The sequence below is a fragment of the Natrix helvetica genome (genome assembly GCF_964273705.1).
Source record: "Natrix helvetica genome assembly, chromosome: 1".
Taxonomy (NCBI): Eukaryota; Metazoa; Chordata; class Lepidosauria; order Squamata; family Natricidae; genus Natrix; species Natrix helvetica.
The window spans coordinates 155,151,588-155,173,371 of NC_138548.1; the positions used below are offsets into that span (position 1 = coordinate 155,151,588).

Below are 21,784 nucleotides of genomic sequence, written 5' to 3' on the forward strand. Positions count from 1 at the left end.
ATCTGAAAAGAAAAACTGCACACTTGCATAGTGGAAAGAAGTGCAAGTGATCCAGAATCAGAACATATAGATAACCTGACTTGGAACAGATGTTATTAAGAAAGTTAAAGCTAGAATATAAACAGAGATGTTGGAGAATGTTAAGAATCTTGACTTGATCTGCTCCTATAAGAAAGTATGTGTTGTATAGGGCAAATATTGAAATTCATAGAAAATTATCATGGAATGCCTATTTGCTTTGAATTAGTTTAAGTATTCAGGATGAAATGAATTGCATCCTGGGACACTGAAGGAAGTCCCTAATGAGGCCAATTTTTTATGCAGTGTCTTTGAGAAATCCTGAGAAAATAATTAACTACCAGATGACTGTAGAAGGCAATGTTGTTCCTCTATTCAAAAGGGCAAAAAAAAGAAGAGAAAACTACAGACCACTGTAAAGCAGATAATAAAAAAGATTCCTCTATATCTACCTTAAAATAATGTGATAATTACCAATGTCAACATGGATTTTCTCAAGAACAAATCCTGCTAGTTTAACCCAAATAAAAAAAAATGAGATAAAATAACTGCCTTAGAGAGGGAATGTTGCAGATTTCAGTTAAGCATTTGGCAAAGTAAACCATAATATGTGAACAGGATGGTATGACAATGAAATAGAAACACAGCTGCTCAAAAACATACTTAAATGTTGTTCAGTAGTATTTCTTTATCAAACTAGAATGACGTACCGTGAGTTACCACAAAGGTCAGACTTTAACTTGTCGCTCATCAACATTTTTATTAATGACTTGAACAAAAAAAGGAAAGAGAATGAATGTTGAATCTTAAAATACGAAAAAGATATTCTGCTAGATGGGAGATACACTAAACAATCATAACATTTAACTACTTTGGTGTAGTGATTAAAGTGCTGGCATAGAAAACAGAAGACAGTGGGTTCTAGTCAGTGGTGGATTATGGATTCCGTTCCAACCGGTACAGTTGGAACGGGCTTGCCAGCATCCACGTGGAGCAGTGCAGCATGCGCATGCATCTTGGTGCTTCTGCAAGCCTCCGCAACTCTCCAGCTGCTCAGCAGAGCATTGCACAGGTGCTGTACATGCTATGCGCATGCGCGGAACCGCTGAAGACGTAAAAGGGCGGTAAGAAGCAAGGGCGGTAAGAAGCGAGGGCAGGCGGGTGGGTCCTCTAGAACACCATACCGGAACGGTATCCGGTGCTCCGGGCTGGCTCCGGTATGCCCGTACTGGGGCGTACCGCCTGCAACCCACCACTGGATCTAGTCCTGTCTTATACATGAAAAACTACCTGGGTGACAATGGGACAGTCAATTTCTGTCAGCCCAACTTACCTCACAGATTTCTGGTTGAGGAGAAAATAGGAGGAAGGAGCATTAATATGTTCTGTGCCTTGAATAATGCAGGGAAAAAAGGCAGGATAAAAAAAAATCTTAAAAATGTATTAGGGAAATTGATTTAAAAAGAATGGAATTTAACAGATAAAAATCCAATTCTTCATTTAAACATAAATTAATCATATACCTTTCGTTTGGTAAATACCTGCCTGTGATAATGCTGGTGAAAAAGATATTGTGGTTGATTATGAATACATAAAATGTAAATGCATTTTTAGGGAGCATCTTGCTTCCAACTCATTAGACTAGATCTATTTTGCTATATGTTAATTGTCTCTATCTATGTAGTTCTTAACACTACGTTTAGGATTTAAACAAATTGGGACAGGTCAAGAGAAGGGAAAAGATGATTAATAACCAAGTCCTGTGAAGTATAACCTGTAAGGGGGGGCGGAAAGGCTGGGGAGGGAGATTGAAAGCAGTCTTCTAGCATCAGAAATAATGTTACTTTTCTTACCATAAGAGGAATAATTTAGTGCAGGGGTGGGCAACTATGGCCCCTTTATGACCTGTGGACTTCAACTCCCAGAATTTCTGAACCAGCATGGCTGACTCAGGAATTCTTGGAGTTTAAGTCCACAAGCCATAAAGGGGCCATAGTTGCCCATCCCGATACAATGGACCAGAATAGTGATGGCCTCCCTTTCACTGAATATGTTCAAATAGTGATTGAAAAGCCATGAATCTTGGATGCTTTAATCTGGTTCCTTGCAATGAGTCCCAAAAATGAGACCTGATAAGTTCCCCTTGCAACTTTATGATAGCAATAGCGATAGCACTCGGACTTACCATATATACCGCTTCACAGAGCTTTACAGTCCTCTCTAAGTGGTTTACAGAGTCAGCCTACGGTCCCAACAGTCTGGGTCCTCATTTTACTGACCTCGGAAGGATGGAAGGCTGAGTCAACCTTGTATGATTGTATGACATTCAGTGTCAAATGGTCCTTGAATCAACTAACTTGGCTCATTCCAGTGTCAGGAAATGGAAACCAAAACATGCTTTAATAGGAATAAGATGCATATAAATCTCTGCTATTCCTGTGCTATGAATTGTCATTGCGCAGTGACATTTCATATAAGCAGAAAAATGTTTTAAAATAGCAAACCTTTTAATATATGTTCCGACAACAAACTACTTTTCTTTAGTATCTTTTTTTCAACTGACAGAATTTGCTTAGGTTCTTACTAAATATAGGAGTATAGTATTTATTAACATGCATTAAAAGTAAGATTTTTGCCACATAATTGTCAAGTTTACTTTTACTTTCTCTGTGTCGGAAGAAAACAAAACTTCAAATTCCTTGGTCATTTTTAGAAAAGAAAAAAAAACCAAGCTAAATAACCATCCTTCTGGCTCAGAGTATTAAAAAAAAGCTCATTTCCGTGACTGCATCATTCTTGGATACTTATTTTCCAGCACTTTTCCTGTGCTTTCTGATCCTTTTGTCAGATTTAAAGGCCTGTTAATTGGTCTCCCCCACTGAAAAGTAGAGATGCACATATACAGTTCCTCTGCTTTTGTTTTGTTAATTGACAACTAATACTACAGCCCAAAGCAGCCATTTCCTAAGAGTTGTTTCAAGTAAAAATTAAAACAAGATAAAATGTACTTGAAGTCTATCTTCCACCTAAAACTTCCCATGAGCTTTGTGGGCATCCCAGTAGTATGGGAGGTAAACTAATGGGTTCATCATACAAGGATACTTTTTCTCAAAGTCAAAGAGTTTCACTCCAGCATAAAAATATATACTTCAGAATTCCTCTAGCAATTGCCGAGATTTAAAACATTTAAAAATACGAATTTAAGATAATTCATGAAGCAGTTATCATCCAAGGGGAAAGAAAACTGCCCTTTGGTCTTTGCTCATCTGTTGACTTTTCACGTTCAGTGACACTCAATACAAAATAGGATGTTGAAATACCACAGGCATTTCAATTTCGTGCCCTTTCTGCAACCTGAGCGATTTCATGGTAAGGAAATCATAGGGTCTCCTAGAGGTACGTAAGCTCTCTGGATTGGCTTCTTTAGCAAAACAGAGCATTTGAAACATCTATTGATCAGAGCAGAGGCCTGAAAGAGCGTGTCTGTGAGAGAGCAGAAGCTACAGCCGCCCAGGTCTGCCAAACTGCCTTGAATCAAGCAATTCAGCTGCGTTTTTGTCTTTTTTACAAAGCCCCTATACAAACCATTTCTGCTGACCAAATACATCCATTTCCGTGTTTGCCAGTGGTAGATAGCAAGCTTGTCTTTTTCAAAGGCTTAGTTCAAAAAACAGGAGAGAGAGGAGAGATTTTCATTCCAGGCTGAACCACTGTGTGTACAGACCAGGAGACAGCTCTGACACACACATAATAGAGCTTGTTTTTCAGCAAGGCACCACAGAATTGGGCTCTCTGGGTCCATAATCGCTTTCAAGCGTTTTTAAAGCATTTATCAATATCCCACAATTTAAAAAAATATTTTGCATATAAAAAAAAACCTGGTGCTTTAATCAACGAAAGATCTGATCTATAAATACATTCAGAGTGACAGTATCATATTAAAGTTTGCATGTTAAGCAGATGGACTAATCATACATCAATAAACTAGGAGAAACTGATTGCAGCTCCCACTGTATTCTCATTTCATTGAAGTTCATTTCCATTCCTTAAATAAAACAGAAACCTTCCCCCAAACCAGCTCTTTAGCTTTAATAGCACAGAAGCAGGAAAACATCTACTCAATTTCTTCAACCTTCCCTCCCAGCATTCACAAAGTGCAATACTAAATGTTGGTTTTCTACCATGTCAACGCAGAAAACACATTAGGAAAAAAGACGTTAAACGAGGTAACAAAAGGGGAAAAACCTTCCTGCCCAAATAAGCATAAGGGGGAAAAAAATCCTACAGATGAGAAAGGGTCAGCATAGTCCATACACCTGTTGTAATTCCATGTGTATTATCTAGCAAATTCAGTCCAATTCACATGAAAGCATTGTTAATTTCCCTTGGTCAAGTATGGAGTGTATTCAGGTCTTTTGAACTGCTAGCACTCAGATGCCCAGGTACTTTCTATGCTGCCGTGATCAGACACTGAGGAATCAATCAATCAATAATCAATAATTTTATTTGATTAGCCGCAACCCTCTCCCGAAGGACTCGGGGCGGCGTACAATCAAAACGGATAAAAAATACACATAAGACAAACATATATACAAAAAGAACAGAGACATATACATATGTGCATGGAGGAGAGTTGACTTATAAGTGAAGGACAATTAAAAACACAGTTAAAAAACACAATTAAAAACACAATTTAAAATCCCCTTAAATAAAATTACTAAATTAAAAATCCCTGGAGAAGTCCCTCTCTGTGCGAGCGGATGGGTCGTAGGGATGTATGGGGCAGAATACGATCCCGCAGGTAACTAGGTCCTGAGCCATGGAGCGCTTTAAAGATCGTAATCAAGACCTTGAAACGCACTCGATAGACCACAGGAAGCCAGTGCAGCTCGCGCAGGAGAGGTGTCACATGGGAGTACTTAGTACTCCCCATAATCACCCGCGTGGCCGCATTCTGGACCAACTGCAGTCTCCGAGTGCATTTCAAGGGAAGCCCCATGTAGAGAGCGTTACAGTAGTCCAGGCGAGACGTCACCAGCGCATGGGTGACTGTGCGTAGGGCGTCCCGGTCCAATAGGGGGCGCAATTGGCGCACCAGGCGAACCTGGTGGAACGCCCCCCTGGAAGTGGTGGAGTTCAGTATAATAGCCAAAGATGCTTACATAATTCTCCTGCCAGGGTAGCTACCCTTATAGGCCTCCAGCAGCTGCAGCTGAAACACTCAGCGCTCTCTCTCTCTTTCTATGCAGCATTTTTTTTTAAATGCTGGCAGCCAACAAACCTCCAGTTGCCACCATCCACTAGCTCTTCAGGTCACCACTATCTTTTGCCTCCTTACAGAGCCAATCATACTGTAACTCAATAACTCAAAAGGTTATTGACATGCTCTTTCACTCTTTCTGTTATAAATCCAGTTTTATCTACCAGTGAAATTTGGTTCAGTCTTTCAGCCTGGTACAGTTGCCAGCTACCAACTCCTACAGTCTGGCTTTCTTTGATGCTTAAGGACATAAGTATTGCCCTGCTGGATCAGACCCTGGACCATCTTGTCTAACAGCCTGTTCTCACAGTGGTCAACCAGCTGTACAAAGAAGTCCACTAGTCTCCCGGCATATGGCTTTCAGAGGCAGTCACAAGACCACGAAGGCTAATAGCAAGTGATCCCCATGATTTCCAAGAATTGATCCAACGCCTTTGTGGAGGCAGCCAAGCTGGTAGCCAGCACATCTCATGATAATGAAATTAAATTCCAAAGTTTATTTATTGTATGTGTTTATATATAATAATATTTTTATATAATATTTATATATAATTCTTTTGTCTGTCCTGATTTTTTTCAATATTCAATTTCACTGGATCACCTCTGGTTTTAGTGTTTTGAGAAATGGGAAATAGCTTCTTGTCCACTTTATCCACATCATGCATAATTTTATACACCTCATGCCCTCTCTTGTTCACATACGTTCCAGATTAAAAGACCTAGTTGTTACAATCTTTCTTCATAGGGAAACTTTTCCATCCCCTTGATCAACTTACTTGTCCTTCTCTGAAACTTCTCTAATTCCCCTAAATCCTTGTTGAGGTGCAGTAGCCAGACATACATTCAATAGTCCAGCTGTTTTGAATTTACATTTTTAATATTTTTATATTTAAGAGGAAGCAGTATGCTCCATCCCATAGTTGGGTAGACCAGGTTGCCCTGACAGACCGGTCTCACCGAGGGGGAAAAATCCACCTGTGGTTGCACCACTAATTAACATAAGGGTATTATGATAGTCAAAGGATGACACAGGGATGACTATGGTGGATCTGAAGGACATGTCTGAATGGCTGATGACAATGATTATGATATTGGCATCTCTATCTTCAATATTGTTTCTTATTATCCCTAAAATGCTGATATCTCTTTTTACGGTGGATGCACATTGTGTCAACAGCTTCATTGAACTGTTTACCATTGCTCTAAGATCTCTTTCCTCATCAGTTGCTGCTAGCTTTGATCCCATTAGTTTGTGTTAGTAGTTAGAACTTTTGGTACCAATGTGCTTCACTCTATATTTGTTCATGTTTAATGGTATTTGCCATACTGACACCCATTCCCTTAATGTGTACAGATCCCTTTGGAGCTCTTTGCAGTGTCTTATTATTTTTATCACTCTGAACAATGTAATGTCATCAGTAAACTTTGCTGATCCATACATTACAGCAGATTCCATATAATTTATAAATTACAAAGCACCAATCCTAAAACAGAATCCTGGGGGACCCCACTAGCTACGTCCCTCCACTGTGAGAAATATATTTACTCCTACTCTGTGTTACTTTACTTTACTTTACTTTATTTCAAACTTTTATACCGCCCCCTCTCCCAAAAGGGACTCGGGGCAGTGTACAGTCAGATTAAAACACATAAATACATGGGAATAAATACAAACATAAATAAATACTAAATACTTAAAAGAGGAGGCTGTAAAAACTGTACCTAAAGTAAAGCAATTAAAACAATGTTTAAAATAACCCCTAAAAATACCCAATTAAAAATATCTGCCAGGAGGTAAGATAAGACTATAAATGGGCCAAGCCGGCTAAACGAAACAGGTGAGTCTTCAGTTTTTGTCGGAAGGAGCGGAAGTCGGTGGTGATTCTGATATCGGGGGGGAGGTCATTCCAGAGGGTTGGGCCCATCACAGAGAAGGCTCTACTCCTAGGCGCCGCCCGTTGGCATTGCTTAGTGGACGGCACCAGGAGGAGTCCCTCCCTGTGAGAGCGAATTGGTCGCAGGGAAGTATGCGGTAGGATGCGATCCCGCAAGTAGCTAGGTCCTGTGCCATGGAGCGCTTTAAAGATGGTAATTAACACCTTGAAACGCACCCGAAAGACCACAGGCAGCCAGTGCAGCTCGCGCAGGAAAGGTGTTACGTGGGAGTACCTGGTACTCCCCATGATAGCCTGCGCGGCTGCGTTCTGGACTAGCTGCAGTCTTCGGGCGCGTCCCAAGGGAAGCCCCATGTAGAGGGCGTTGCAGTAGTCCAGCCGAGACGTCACCAGTGCATGAGTGACCGTGCGTAGGGCATCCCGGTCCAGTAGGGGGTGCAATTGGCGCACCAGGCGAACCTGGTGGAACGCCCCCCTTGCCACGGCTGCCACATGGTCGTCCATTGACAGCCGGGCATCTAGGAGGACGCCCAAATTGCGCGCCCGTTCCACAGGGGGCAATTGCTCACCCCCTATGGCCAGTGATGGTGTCAACTGGCTGAACCGAGGTGCCGGTAGCCATAGCCACTCAGTCTTGGAGGGGTTGAGCTTGAGTCTGTTGTCCACCATCCAGACCCTGACAGCTTCCAAACACCGGGTCATCACCTCGACAGCCTCGTTGGGGTGGTTTGGGGTGGAAATATTATCTATTCTTTAGCCATTTGCTTATCCACAAGAGGACCTGTCCATTTAGTCCATGCTTATTAAACTTACTGAGAAGTCTTCAATAAATCACTGCTTTGAAAATCTAAGTAGATGATATCTACTAGCTTGTCCTTACCCACATGTTTATTAACACCTTCAAAAAAAACTCTAGAACACCCTAAAAATTCTAACATTCTTCTATGACCTTGAGGAAGTTCTTTTGAACAGACATTTGTCACAGACATTTTAAACTATTCAGTCTTCAAAAAACTGCTTGGAATCTGGAAGGATTCAGCAGCATACAACTTAAATATTAAATACTAATATAGAATTTATTTAAAAGAAAAAAATAATCATGCATAAACTGACCTTCAATTAATTGATTCAGATGATCACAACCTGTTATTTCTATCTCAATAGTCAGTACTTTCTAATAATGGCAAGGTGGACAGCTATCATTCTTATGCACTGGCAACATCCATCAGATAAAATGATTAAATCTACATCAGTCGCTAAAAGCAAAAGAAATAAAGTCACTGTAACAGAAACCTGCCATAAAAGTGCAATGTATCTTGCATGATAAAAGAGTCCCTGGGCTCTGTGTAGAATTTGTTTTTGATAAATGGGAAGCAATGCCAAGATGTTTATCTAGCAGTAGCGGACTATTATCCCGTGCCAATATTCCATTCCACTAACATCATCTGTTAAATTCTATTATCTGTTACTGATTCTCATTTTGGACCCAACTGCTTTTGGCTAAGATTCCAAGAACATTTATATGGAAATAAGTACCATCTGAATCAGGTCAATTCCACATAGCGGTACTCCCACTCCCCGGTCCATTCAAACACTTTTGAAGCTCGCTATGTGGTTGTTTTCCTTGTTTTAAACCTCAGAACCCACAGACCAGGCAGAGAAAAAGCACAGTGCTCTCCCTCCAGCTGGCAATTTGAGACAGCAAATAATAACACTGATTAGTGCCCCACTCCAAACCACTGTAGGTTCTGGAACAAAATCCTCTTGTCCCCCTCCCTCTAGTCCAGAATGGAGAGAAAAAAATAGATTGCTATCAGTCTATCCTTTCCAATCACAGAAGAATTGATTTGCCAGCAGAAGCAGGAGCAAAAGAGGGGGACAAACAAAAAGAAATCTTGTCACTTTCATCCTACCGCTTTTCTCTGGGCTTCTGTGCAAGAAGGAAGAACTGCCATGATATATAAAGAGTCAAAACAGGCCAGATCAGTCTTTACATTTTAAAGTTGAATCAGCAGAACATGGGCATTTGCTGGGTCACATGGGGAAAAAATCTGAACAACTACTATGAAGAATGACCTGCAAAGCCATCAAGCCATCTTTCTCCTTTAAAGACCTGTGAACCGAATGCTGAAGTCTAAGGAATAAGGAGTTGGGAACTTCTGCAAATGGGAAAGTATTTACAAATACAGACACTTGTGCCTGTTCTATGAAGTAATCCATAAATGATTTGCTTGTGGCTTAACATGAAATACAAACATCCATTATGATTTAGTTTTGAATGCAAACTCAGCTACTGTGGCCTTTTACTTAACAATATTATATCTGTCTTATTACTAGCTATGAACTCAGTCTGAATTGCTGCTGAATACCATGAAGACCTTCTAAAGGAAATACCTCAACAGCAGTTATGCTCTCATAACTTATAACCCTATTGCTCATTTAACTAGAATTTATTCAATTAACCCAACAAATCATGACACACTAAATAAGAAATAAATACTCTGACTAAAATTGCAAGCATCCTGGAGAATAAAGTGTTGGCTAATTGTTCCAATGAGTTGTGCTGACACAGTCATTGATTTGGTATAAGGCAAAGCCTAGGAAGAGTAGTATATAGCTTTGGTCAGGCAACTCATTACACAGAATTGTTTTTAAATTAAGCATGTCACACAAATCCAAAACTTATTTAGTAGAAAACATATCTTGATTCTTCAAATAGGTCAAATTAAAATTTGTCATTTTACTAAATGTTATACGCCATACAGCAATAATGCAATATAAAAAATACAATGTTATACTACATACAGCAGTTTAAACAATAATCGAATGTAGACATGTCTTCATCTAAACCAGGGGAGGATTCCGGCAGGCACTACGGCTGGTTTGCTCATGGGCACACTGCACACACATGGGCACTACAATAAAAATTGTTTTGCACATGCACAGAAGCAAAAAACAAGATGGCGATTCCATAGGCGTCGCCCGGTGAACTGGTTCGGGGGGCCGGTTACAGCGATCCAGGCCGCCAAACCACTTCCGGTTCAGCTGAAGCGGTATGAACCAGTAGAAACCCACCACTGATCTAAACCCTTTTTCCTGAAATGTGGAAGGCAGTTCCTGAGTTCCCTGCCCATCTCCAATTAAATAGTACTTTTAAAAATACTTCTCCACTTCCCTCTGCCACCATTTTTCTCCATTATCATACGCATCCAACAGTTTTGCAATACAGGCATGGAGGTACTTCGGTAAAGGAAGGGAAAGAATTAAAAAAAGAAAAAAAGAAATCAAAACTGTCAAATAATACAATGCAGAGTCCCTGCCATAGCCAGATACAGGCAATGAGATGTTTATGGCTTAAACTATTTTATACATTCTTTCATTTCTGAGTTCCACTTTGTTATGCTGGTCCCCAAAATTTGATGGAGCAGAGTCATGTGTGTCTGTTCGTGCTTACTTTATGTTAGAACAGTATGTGAAAGATGCACATATATTTAACTTACAATGCAATTGTAGGCACATAAAATTATTTCACTTTTTCCTATATTATAAAAACATATGAATTGTAAAGAATAACAGTGCAGGGAGAGGTTTGGGTTGTTTAGTTTTCTAAAACATAAACCTCTGTAAAAGGCAAAAAAAAAACAACCCCAAAGCCCTACGGTGCAAATTACTACATAATTTTTAGGGGGGAAAACAGTGATATCTAAATTGGAAGAATAACATTGGCAAAAAGTGATCCTAATAATGTTCACTACTTACAGATATCAGAGACAGAGTATGAAGCAGCAACGCCTTTTCTATTTAGTGCAGTAAAACAGTGCCCCTCACTATTAAGAGAAAAAGAGAGAGAGAAACATTGTTCCATTACCAAGCTCACAGAAGGCATGAATATAAATACGAAATACTAGTTAGGACTTTATGCAATATATTGCTAGGAAACAGTTTTATCTAGACACAGGAACTGTGGGTGAATACATATCTATATACGTGTGTGTATATGTATGTGTGTTCACATCAGTAGTGGGCTCCGTCTTCTTCTACTGCCGGTTTGCTCAGTTATGTGCTTCTGGCGCACGCATGCTTGATGTGCAGTAGGTAAAAAATGCTGCTCCGCATGCGCAGAAGCAAAAACAAGATGGCGGAACCTATGGCCGTGCTAATAGAAACGATTCGGGGGCGTGGCCGGCCAAGTTTCTACCTATTCGGCCGAACCGGTCCGAACCAGTAGAAACCCACCTCTGGTTCACATATTAATATTAATATCCATATACAGTATTCCTAGATCTGGAGTGCCAAACTGGTGGCTGTGCACGGATGCATCACGTGCAGCTGGTCATTAGGGCACATCACATGCCCATCCCAGCTCCGCAAAGGGGGAAAACGTCACGAAATGTCACATGACAGCAACTTGATGCCATGAGTTTGACACCTGTGCCCTAGATCATATAATTTATTTTTGTGTACCATTCAAAATAATAGCCTTCTTTAGAACTATGTCTATAAACATGAAACAGAAACAAACTAAGCAGACATGTGGAAAATACCAAGATAAGGAAGAGGAAATTAAAAGAATATAATTGGAACAAGAATACTGTCATACAGAACTGTTAAGAGCAACCTTGTGTTGATTCTGCAGTGATGCCTAATTACCAACAGTTTGAAGCTAGAGAGAAATTAATGCTCAACGGGGTTCTAACTTTGATTCCTCCATTTGCGTATGTTCTTCTAGCTTGTTTTTAGAAAAAAGTTCTGCTGTAACACAGAATGTAACTAATGCATCAAAAAAGAAAACGATTTGCATACCTTCTCCAAACTCTTGGAAACAACACAATCCAATGCAGTAAATGCTTGTTTTTGCATGATATAGTGTTGCATGGCACAATGAACTACAAATTAGCGACCAGACTTTAGCCTAACATGTGCAAACACAACCAAAATTATTAGATTAAGATGCTTTATGTCATATTAAAGGATAAAATGTATTAAGATGGCTATGGATAAGCATTCCATGTAAGTACTCCATATGTTTTAAAGGTTTTTTTTAAAATTTTAGTAGTATTTCTATACAAAGAAAGGGTTAAGATTCAAGGTTTTAATTCCTTACCCCAAAGTTTCTGCTTTCTAATAGAGAAAAATTGCAGTCAGGAAGTAAAACTTTCACTAGGATTATAATGTGGGGAACATAATAAAATGATTTTTTAATGTCTTACAAACAGTGGTGGGATTCAGCCAGTTCGCACCTATTCGGGAGAACTGCTTGTTAACTTTCTAAGCAGTTTGGAGAACCGGTTGTTGGAAGAACCACCTTTTGTTTTTTTTCCCCATTTTACAGGGCTAATCCTGTAATGAAGTCAGGAAGGAAACATTCTGGTGTTGTTTCTAGCCCAATCTTTAGTGTCCTGCTTACAGAAACTGCCTCTCCGGTTAACCCTTATTACATTGTAGCAGCTAAGGCAAAGCGCCAATCGACGTGAGTGACGATGAGTTGGCCACGCCCACCCAGTCACATGAATACCGAGCCACGCCCACCCAGCTGGTCATTAGGGCACTGAACTGGTTAAATTATTTGAATCCCACCACTGTCTTACAGTCATGATCCGCAGCTCCTCACATATTTAATAAGACACAATTAAACAAACCATGCCCACATGTGAGTTCAGATGAGATAAACCACATTTTCATTAAGCCCCAAATTTTAACCACTGCCTACAATCATTATATATTTTATGCTAGTTTACCTTAACTATAGTCCAGAGAAATTTACCATTAGTTAACTCTCTCCTTTCAGTTTCTGGATGCAGAGCTTTCACAAGTAGGTTTACTTGGGGAATAATGTGAAGCATGAATAAAAATACACAGGAGAATGAAAGCTAAGTCTAGGCTTTGGAAATGATAACTTTGACTATGACTGAACCTGCCTGTCTGCACATGTGTGCCTTCTATAAAAAAACAAGCAAAAAAACTTCTGCAAAGATGATTGCAGAAAATTTGCATGGCTGCTAAAAAGATGCAACTCCTCTTCCTATATATACAATGCATGTTCTTTCTTTCCAGAATAAATCAACAGGTTTTAATGGACAAACTGCATGAAGATCTTGTCAAACACAACTGGAAACCACTCCAGACTGCTTTCCTAGTTCCGGTTCAGGTAGAAAGTGGTGACCATAGTTTTACACATCTTGATAGACTGCAGTTGTGTCAAAATAAAACCTGAAGGTGAAGCTCAATTTAAGAGGGGGGAAAACTCAATTTCAATCTTCCAAATTGGCTGGGGGTGCCCTGTGCTCTAATTTTTCTCCTTATCTTTAGTAGCTAACTAGCATTATTTCAGAAAGGAGGAGAAAGAACCAGAAAGGAAAGTGACAAAGGAGCAATTAGCAGGCAATAGATCACTAAAGCCAGCCGTGCCTTGCTCAACTGCGAGCCATTGGCAGAAGCCCTAAAGAACTGGTTCGGTCTGAATCATTGCTGAATAGAATTACTCCTAAATAAGATCTGGAGAAGAATCTTGCCCCACAGAGATGTCAAGAGTGCTTGCAGATAATATAGATCTACACTCAGTGCTATTATGTAGAACTGTCATTTAATTCCATTTCCAATTGACTGCAAAATAGCAAGAACAAAACTGCCTCAGCAATGCTAGGGAACCCAGTTTGAAAGCAGCCATTGATTTCAAAAGTTTTTTGGCTGACGAGAGCTAGCGAAGCAGACCCAGAGAAGGGCTTGTGGTTTTTTTTTTAAAAAAATAAATAAATATGTCTACCAGGATTTTTCTTGCAGGATTCAGTTCCTAGTTTGTATGCTTGGCCTCCTCAATATCCTATTAATATTCCCAATATATCTTTGAGGCAAATGTTAATGGATGGGTACGTAGCTGTGTAGGCACATTAATCATTATCAGAACCATTTGCTGTGGACTGTGATTGCTATAATGGTTATCCCCTGCTGCTGAACATTTCTGATTGAAACTGGTTATAATGTTAAATAGAAATTATTTTTTCTGGAGTTGAGAGACAATTAAGTGTTTGATGACTAACCCCTCTATAAACATACTTAACTTTGGGTACAGTTGGAGTTCTCTATATCATGAAATGATTGCTTTTTTAACTAAAGTTTGTACATCACGAAGATTAGCCTCTTAAGTATCAGAAGCTTGGACAACTGCCAAGGAAACTTTGATTTGCGGGGAATTAGAAATCTGTCCAGTTAAACTCTTTCCGATTCAAACGGGTTAAAATGTTAGAGCGTACAATATGAAAACTTGCAATCTCCCAAGGCTTGCTTGCTTAGCTCCTCTCTCTACCAAAGCAATAACTAAGGACAGAAAATGGACAGTTGCAGCACAATGATTAGGCAGCCTCAGCTCTAAGTATATTATAAAGGGGATTAAACCTTCTATCCTCAAATCTTTGAGTGTGAGCAGCAGTTGGCTATAATACTACAGAGACAGAATGAAAGCATGGGAAGGAATGGAAGTATGTATATGTGACAGAGCCTGTGCAGCGGTTATGCTGATTTGTTGGTTGTTTAGTTTTTTTCCCCTTGGTTGCCAATTTGCATTGTTTTTATCGTTACATACAGGTAGTTCTCAACTTATGATCAGTCACTTAACTACTGTTCAAAGTTACAACAGATTCCCCAAAAGATACTTACAACACAGTAAGTACAAGTTCTGGCAGCCAATCTCCCCATGGTCACGTGATCACTTGGCAACTGGCTTGCATTTATGGCCATTGGCAGCATCCCACTGTGCCGTGACCACAATTTATGACCCTTTTTGTACGAAACCAACATTTACTTCTGGGTTTTTTTTAAGCAAAAACCGCCCACTGAAGTCAATAGCTTTGTTTAATGACTGTGGTGCCTGCTTAATGTCTTCAGATCTGCAGATCTGCTTAACGATCCTGGCGACTTGCTCAATGACTGCCACAAACATCACAAAATCAACTCAGTCATGTGATGATTCTGCATTATGACTGGCATAATATATGAACATTAATTCCAGGCTCAATTAAGGTCATAAGTCAAGGACGACTCGTATGTCTTTATATGCTATTTTTAATTGCTATTACCCACCAAGGGTAAGTTGAAGTACAATAAATGATGAAAGTTGAAGTACAATAAATGATGAAAAAGGAAAATGTTATTTTATGATTAGAATAGTTAGAAATAAAATAGAACAGTTTGCAAGGATGAGAATTCTTGCAAGATTTTTTTTAAACAGGAGTAACTGGGACAGAGTTCATAGTTTACCCTCCCCATTCAATCTTTACCTGCTGTTCTATTTATGTCTCTACATGCTAGCAGTCCACACATAGCACTGTTGGGGTTAGACAAGCAGTAGCAACAATGATTACTCACTTAACCTCCTCTTTCAAGAATAAATGCTTGTGGACATCATATTGATGCGAAGGCATTCTTTTTGCAATTATATTCTCATCACCTATATCAGAAAATGCTATGTACTTATTTATTTATTTTATTTATATTGCTGCCTATTCGCCCATGGCAACTCAAGGCGGCTTACAGAATATAAAACCACATTTAAAACAATAAAACTAATAAAAAGAATCAAATAAATTAATATAGTATAATATAATAAAATCACCCACCACTCCGGAGACAGCAGATTACATGAGCCATTTAATGGGCTCCATCCCGCTCTGGGTTCCCCAGGTCTCCTGGCAGAACCAGGTCTTCAGCGCCTTCCAGAAAAGTATTAGAGTGGGGGCTGTTCTAATCTCTGGGGCAATGATGTTCCAGAGAGAGGGAGCCACCACAGAGAAGGCCCTTCTTCTGCGTCCCACAAATTGTATCTCCCTCGGGGATGGGACCCACAACATTCTCTGCCTCCCCACTCTGATGGATCGGGTAGATGTGACCGGCAAGAGACGGGTCAAGTGATGGGGAGGGTAGTGGAAGAAGTTAAAAGGTGCTCTAGAAGATGGCCTATAGAGGGAAGGAATTATCAGCCTCACTTAAGAGCTGAAATTTGGGATTTGGACAAGGATATCATAGAAGATCGCTACATTTCCAATGAGGATCCTTCAGACTGATGGAACAAAAGGTAAGATGGTGATGCCTGCACATTCATTTTAGTAGCACTAAAACTTACAAATTAGATTCACATATCATACTTAGGCCTTAGAAGTATATATGGTATATGGCACGACATGCGATCTTGGTGCTCCAAGATCGCAGTCGTTATTTCTGCCGCTGGACGGTCCATCCGGACCTAAAATGTCCCGTAGAGACAGTGATTGAGAAGGTCACCGCCTGCTGATCTCAGGGACACCACAAAGTCCCTGAAAGATCCAGGAATAGCCTTTTTTTCCGGCGACAGAAATGCAGCTAATGAAGCTGCTGAAGTTGGGACAGCCCCGGAATGGGAAGAAAGCGGAAAGAGAAAGCGTGTTGAATTGGTGAGGAAATTTTATTATTAAAAAAAGAGACTACCCCCCAAAAAATTAAGTTAAATTAAAATTGAAGACAGAAGATTGTAAGCAGCGAAATTAATCTACTTTAAACTTAGTTTGTTATCCTGTTTCTATTTTTTTTTCACGGATGGAACTTTTGCAAAGGCTCCCTATTTTTTAAACTGAATGGCTTAATTCTTTCTTCTTCTTTTTTCATTTTTGCTTACATGTATGGATTAAAATTCTTCTTTTTTATATAATGCTTGATTGGATTGATTAGATTGTTTTTGATCTCCATTTAAGGGTTTTTTCGTTCTTAAGTTTGGAATATAAAGAAGATAATAAGAAGGATTATAAAGAGGGTTGTAACAACAGGAGGAAAAGCAGTTACACTGCCACTTAGGGGCTGGAGGCTGGATACATTGTTTTTTCTTCTTTCTCTTTGACCACTTGAGATTCAAGGTTCTTTCAGCTTGTTTACTGAGAGCAATAGTAGGAAGAGCACAAGTTGTTTATACAGGTGCCTTTTGGGAGTTTTATCACTAGCTATTGGAGGGAAAACAACATTTTGACTTGAAAGATAATAAATGAACCTGTTTGAAGTTTATTAAAATAGCCTTGAACCCTATAGTGGCAGTGTCTGCAAAATTGAAAGAATGGCTCAGCAGGAAAAAGAAACTGTAATATTGCAAATGATTATGTTTGAAATTCAAAATCTGTTGTGACAGAAAGAATTGAAAAGAGATTGGAGAATATGGAATACAAAACAGAAAAAATTGATGGAGAAACTGAGGATGTTTATCAAATGAAGAAAGTGGAAGACAGAGTTCAAAAGATGGAAGAAAAAAATTAGCAAAGAGATAAGAAAACTGTGGATACTGACAACAAAGTGAGCGTGGTTGATAATGGCAAGAGCAGAATATGGAAAGGGGAGATAGATGGATTGGAACTCTAGCCCAGACTTCAAAGCACAGAAGAAGAAAAGAGAGAAAAATTGATGGAGATAAGGAGAGAAATCTTGACAGAAGCACTAGCGATAACCAAAGATAAGATGATGGAAAGAACAGATGCTGTTTTTCAAGCTTTTATGAGATATGAAAGGAACAACATGTTGCGAAGAGAAGTTTATACAAGATTTATTAAGAAAGTAACTAGAACATTAATGCTACAAATGGCAAGAGATATAAGACCGTACTATTACTGGAAAGATACAGGTTGATGCAATGAAGCTAAACTAAGCTAAATTTAGTTTACTAGTAGTATGTATAAAATGAAGTGACAATAGCTATAGTAAAATAATGATTAATAATGATAACAATACATACAGATATATTAGTTTGATAATATGAAATTTTATATAAACAACACATGGAGATTATCAGAGGAGATTTAAAAGCTTTATCTAGAATATGTTATAAAGATGTATTGTGATTGGATGATTTTAGGATGATTTAATAGATTATCATCATATAATCCTATTCTAGATTTTGAACATTATATATAAAAGGATGTAACAAGAATATTAATGCTACAAATGGCAAGAGATATAAGACTGCACTATTACTGGAAAGATACAGGTTGATGCAATGAAAATGTATAATACAAACTAAGCTAAATTTAGTTCATTAGTAGTATGTATAAAATGAAGTGACAATATCTATAGTTAAATAATGATTAATAATGATAACAATACATATAGATATATTAGTTTGATAATATAAAATTTTATATAAACAACACGTGAAGATTATGAGAGGAGGTTTAAAAGCTTTATCTAGAATATGTTATAAAGATGTATTGCGATTGGATGATTTTAGGATGATTTAATAGAATATTATCATATAATCCTATTCTAGATTTTGAACATTATATATAAAAGGATGTAAAAACAATTATAGTCAAATTAAGGTTGAGCTATAATAATCGTGATATATATGAATATAGGTGAATTTAAAATATGTGATTTGATATGAAAAGCAGATGGTGACTATGGAAGAGATGCATGGAAATACTGTAACCGACTGATACACTTTCTACAATTTGTAATGGAAGATGGGTTTTTTTAATGTTTGTTTGTCTTTGTACAAAAATAAATTAAAATTATTTTTTTAAAAAGAAGTATATATGGTATGCATCAGGGGTGGGTTCCGGCAGCCACTACTGCCAGTTCACAGAGGTGTGCTTGATGCGCAGAAGCAAAAGACAAGATGGTGGCACCTACGGTGCCACCGGGAGAACTGGTTTGGAGGTGTGGCAGGCCTGGGTCGCTGCCGATTCCAGTGATCCAGGCCGCCAAGTTACCATTGGTTCGGCCGAATGGGTCCAAACCAGTAGGAACCCACCTCTGGTAGGAACACATTAAGAGTCTCAGCTATTTGTTTCCCTTGACTTTTCAAACCAAATCATTTCTTTGCAACTTGAAGAAACACAGAACAGAATCCAGTAATATTTTCAGTACAATAACCAAAGAATGAATTTTGCTTTAAGGAAGCAATCTTAAATTACAATATACAGTTTGTACATTTATAGGGATAGTAAAATAGCTATTTAAAAGCAATCTGAACAATAGATTTGTGCTACTTATTAATTATGGACATCTAATAACACTAAGGTGATAAATGTTAAAAGAATTAAATATGCTTTAAAAGCTAAATTCAGACTGATGTAGAATGCAGAGTTCCTCTCTGGATTTCCTTTGATGCCCATAATCTGATGCTTCTGTCAAAATCTTCCTTTCTTCCATATTATCACCTCCTTTCCCAATTTATAATCCATCTCTGCTTTCATTTGGATTATGTAATCCAGATGAGGAGAGATTACATGATTTAAAACCTGAATTTCAGTATTCCCCAACTTCAAAAATGAATAAGACTAAATCAGAGGTGGATTACTAATTTTTGTACTACCAGTTTGGGTGCGCTCACATGCGCAGAAGCGTCCGGGTGGGTGGGCGGAGCCTCCCACTGCCACTACTACCGGTTCGGCTGATCCGGGCCAAACCAGCAGCAACCCACCTCTGGACTAAATCTGAAAGACTTGAGTGAATGTCTGGGCATGGAGAAGTCCAACTGCAAGGAAAATAAACATATGACAAATGCTCACTTTTTTTATTCACAAAAAATATTTGTAAGGAACTCCTGAAATTGAACACTTTTCCGCTCTCACAATGTCCTCATTTATTTTTAAAGAAAAAGGCTAACCTCAAATTAAACTGACGCTGTATAAAACAAACCACCAACTCTCTTTCTAATGTATTCTACCAAGTTGTTGACATTGCACCAGATTTCATGAAATAGCCACTGAAAATAAACTGCGGATGGAAGATTTGTATCCATGACACATAGACATCACTGGACACATTCATGAATTGTGTTGATTGCTACCATGTCATACAAATGTGTCGACTGATTTTTCATTGCTGCAACTTGCTTATTCTGATTACAGAAAGAGAGAAATACTCTACTAAGTGATACCATTGTATTTGCTCAGAATGGTATACCTACTTACCTACCTCTAACTTTTCAGTACTAAGCATATGCAAGTTTTATTCCCAAACTTCTAATAAATTCGTGATAAAATTATATTTATCTTTCAGGCACATCAAAGCTCTACTAAAGGGCAATAGAGATATGTTTTAAAAATAAATTTGTCATTTGGCATGTACTGTTATTTTCTGCTAAGATAAAATAATAAACATGACATCCAGAAGCAAAAAAAAGTGAAATTATGCCTTTCACAATCTTTAAATTTAAACCCTCCCAGAGTTTTAGATTTAAGCCTAAACTATTACAAAGGTCAGGAAGTACCATGAACACTTAATGAAAACAACAAGATCGATCAAAGGTCCAGATACTGTATTTTTGGCTAACAAATACAGTGATTAAACATCTACAGTATTTTATTATAGTAATCCAACTCAAAGCTTATCATTCTTTTAATCTTCTCAGAAATTGGAAAAAACATTAAATTTGAGTCCATATACTGAGAATTTATCTCTAATTTATTTCTATATAACTTTGTGTACAGAAGTATTCCTAAATTAAGGCTTTAAGCAAAGAACAAAATTGTGTCTTCTTATTCTGCATAAAAATATCTGATAGTTGGTCTTTTTTAGCTTCCCTGTAGTAAAAAAAAGCCCATCCTACTTGCTGAAGGAAACACGTTGCTCAAGCAGTGCTAGTCAGACCACATACCATGCACATCTGTCTTTTAATACCTTGTCACTACTCCATGTCATCAGTTGCTTGAGTGACCACTACGCCTAATATTAAGGATGGCCTAATTGATCAACTTCAGTGGAAACAATTACATAATTTTCATTAATAATTTTAAAGTATTAATCATTATTCAACTAAAGGGGATAATATTTGCATATGTGTTGTTTTTACACACTTTTTAAAATGTTTTGATCACTTTGTGGGTTTTGTCCTTTTTTCGTTTTTGTCTTCTTTTGGATTTTTTTTTTTTTTTTTTTTTGCATTTTGTATTTCAACCTCATCTTCAGCAAAATAATATATATATATATATATATATAAAGAAATAGGTTTTGACATTTTCCAACTTTTAAACAGCCACAGTTGTTCATACAAAACTGACCAATATACTAGCACAGGTTTTCAGGAGTCAGCCGCTATTATCTGAACTTATTTTTTACACAAGTTAACTTAGATCCCACTCAAAGAAAGATGTTTTTAATTATATAACAAGCTTCTATTTGTATGCTATAGCACTACCCAGGGCATGAGCACAATAAAGTATTATAGAAAAAATGGATCCAATCCAATAATGGTTATACATTTAAGCTTTAATTAGGCCTTGAAGGTCTTTAGCTCAAGGTTTATGATATAGTCTCAATAGTATCACTAAACGAATTAGAGTCAACCAACAAAAAAGAGGATGGAGACAGAGGAGAGAGGAAACAATATCATATCGATACTTCAGATCAATCTCCAAATTATTATATGCAAGGAAATCCTATTTATTTTAAGAGCGATTTGCTCAATTGAAGCTGCAATGATAGAAATCCAACCTACCATACATAATTACATGAATGGAATAAACACAACCTTACATTTACATATAATACAATCATCATCTATTCTCTACAGTAGGACTGTACTTAAAATTGGATCATTTATGAAGCTATGTTCATTCTCAAAATACGAAACCAATTCAACACTCCAAACCAAATCTGT

At 38.1% G+C, this 21,784-nt stretch overlaps 1 protein-coding gene across 5 annotated transcripts in view; it reads right to left on the reverse strand.

The window, feature by feature from the left end:
- CCDC148 (coiled-coil domain containing 148) overlaps window positions 1-21,784 on the reverse strand; it is a 182,825-nt gene that overhangs the window by 154,397 nt on the left and 6,644 nt on the right. The window contains exon 1 of one of the 5 annotated variants that reach the window (XM_081948673.1): window positions 10,933-11,000. The exons of 3 other annotated variants lie outside the window; for them this stretch is intronic. Coding sequence is in view for 1 of the 2 variants with exons in the window: in XM_081948670.1 (XP_081804796.1) it covers window positions 4,304-4,330 (27 nt within the window). In the remaining variant the exon portion in view is untranslated. Of the gene's footprint in view, window positions 1-4,303; window positions 4,365-10,932; window positions 11,001-21,784 lie in introns of those variants that run through there. One more of the 5 variants, XM_081948670.1, reaches the window with a different exon arrangement.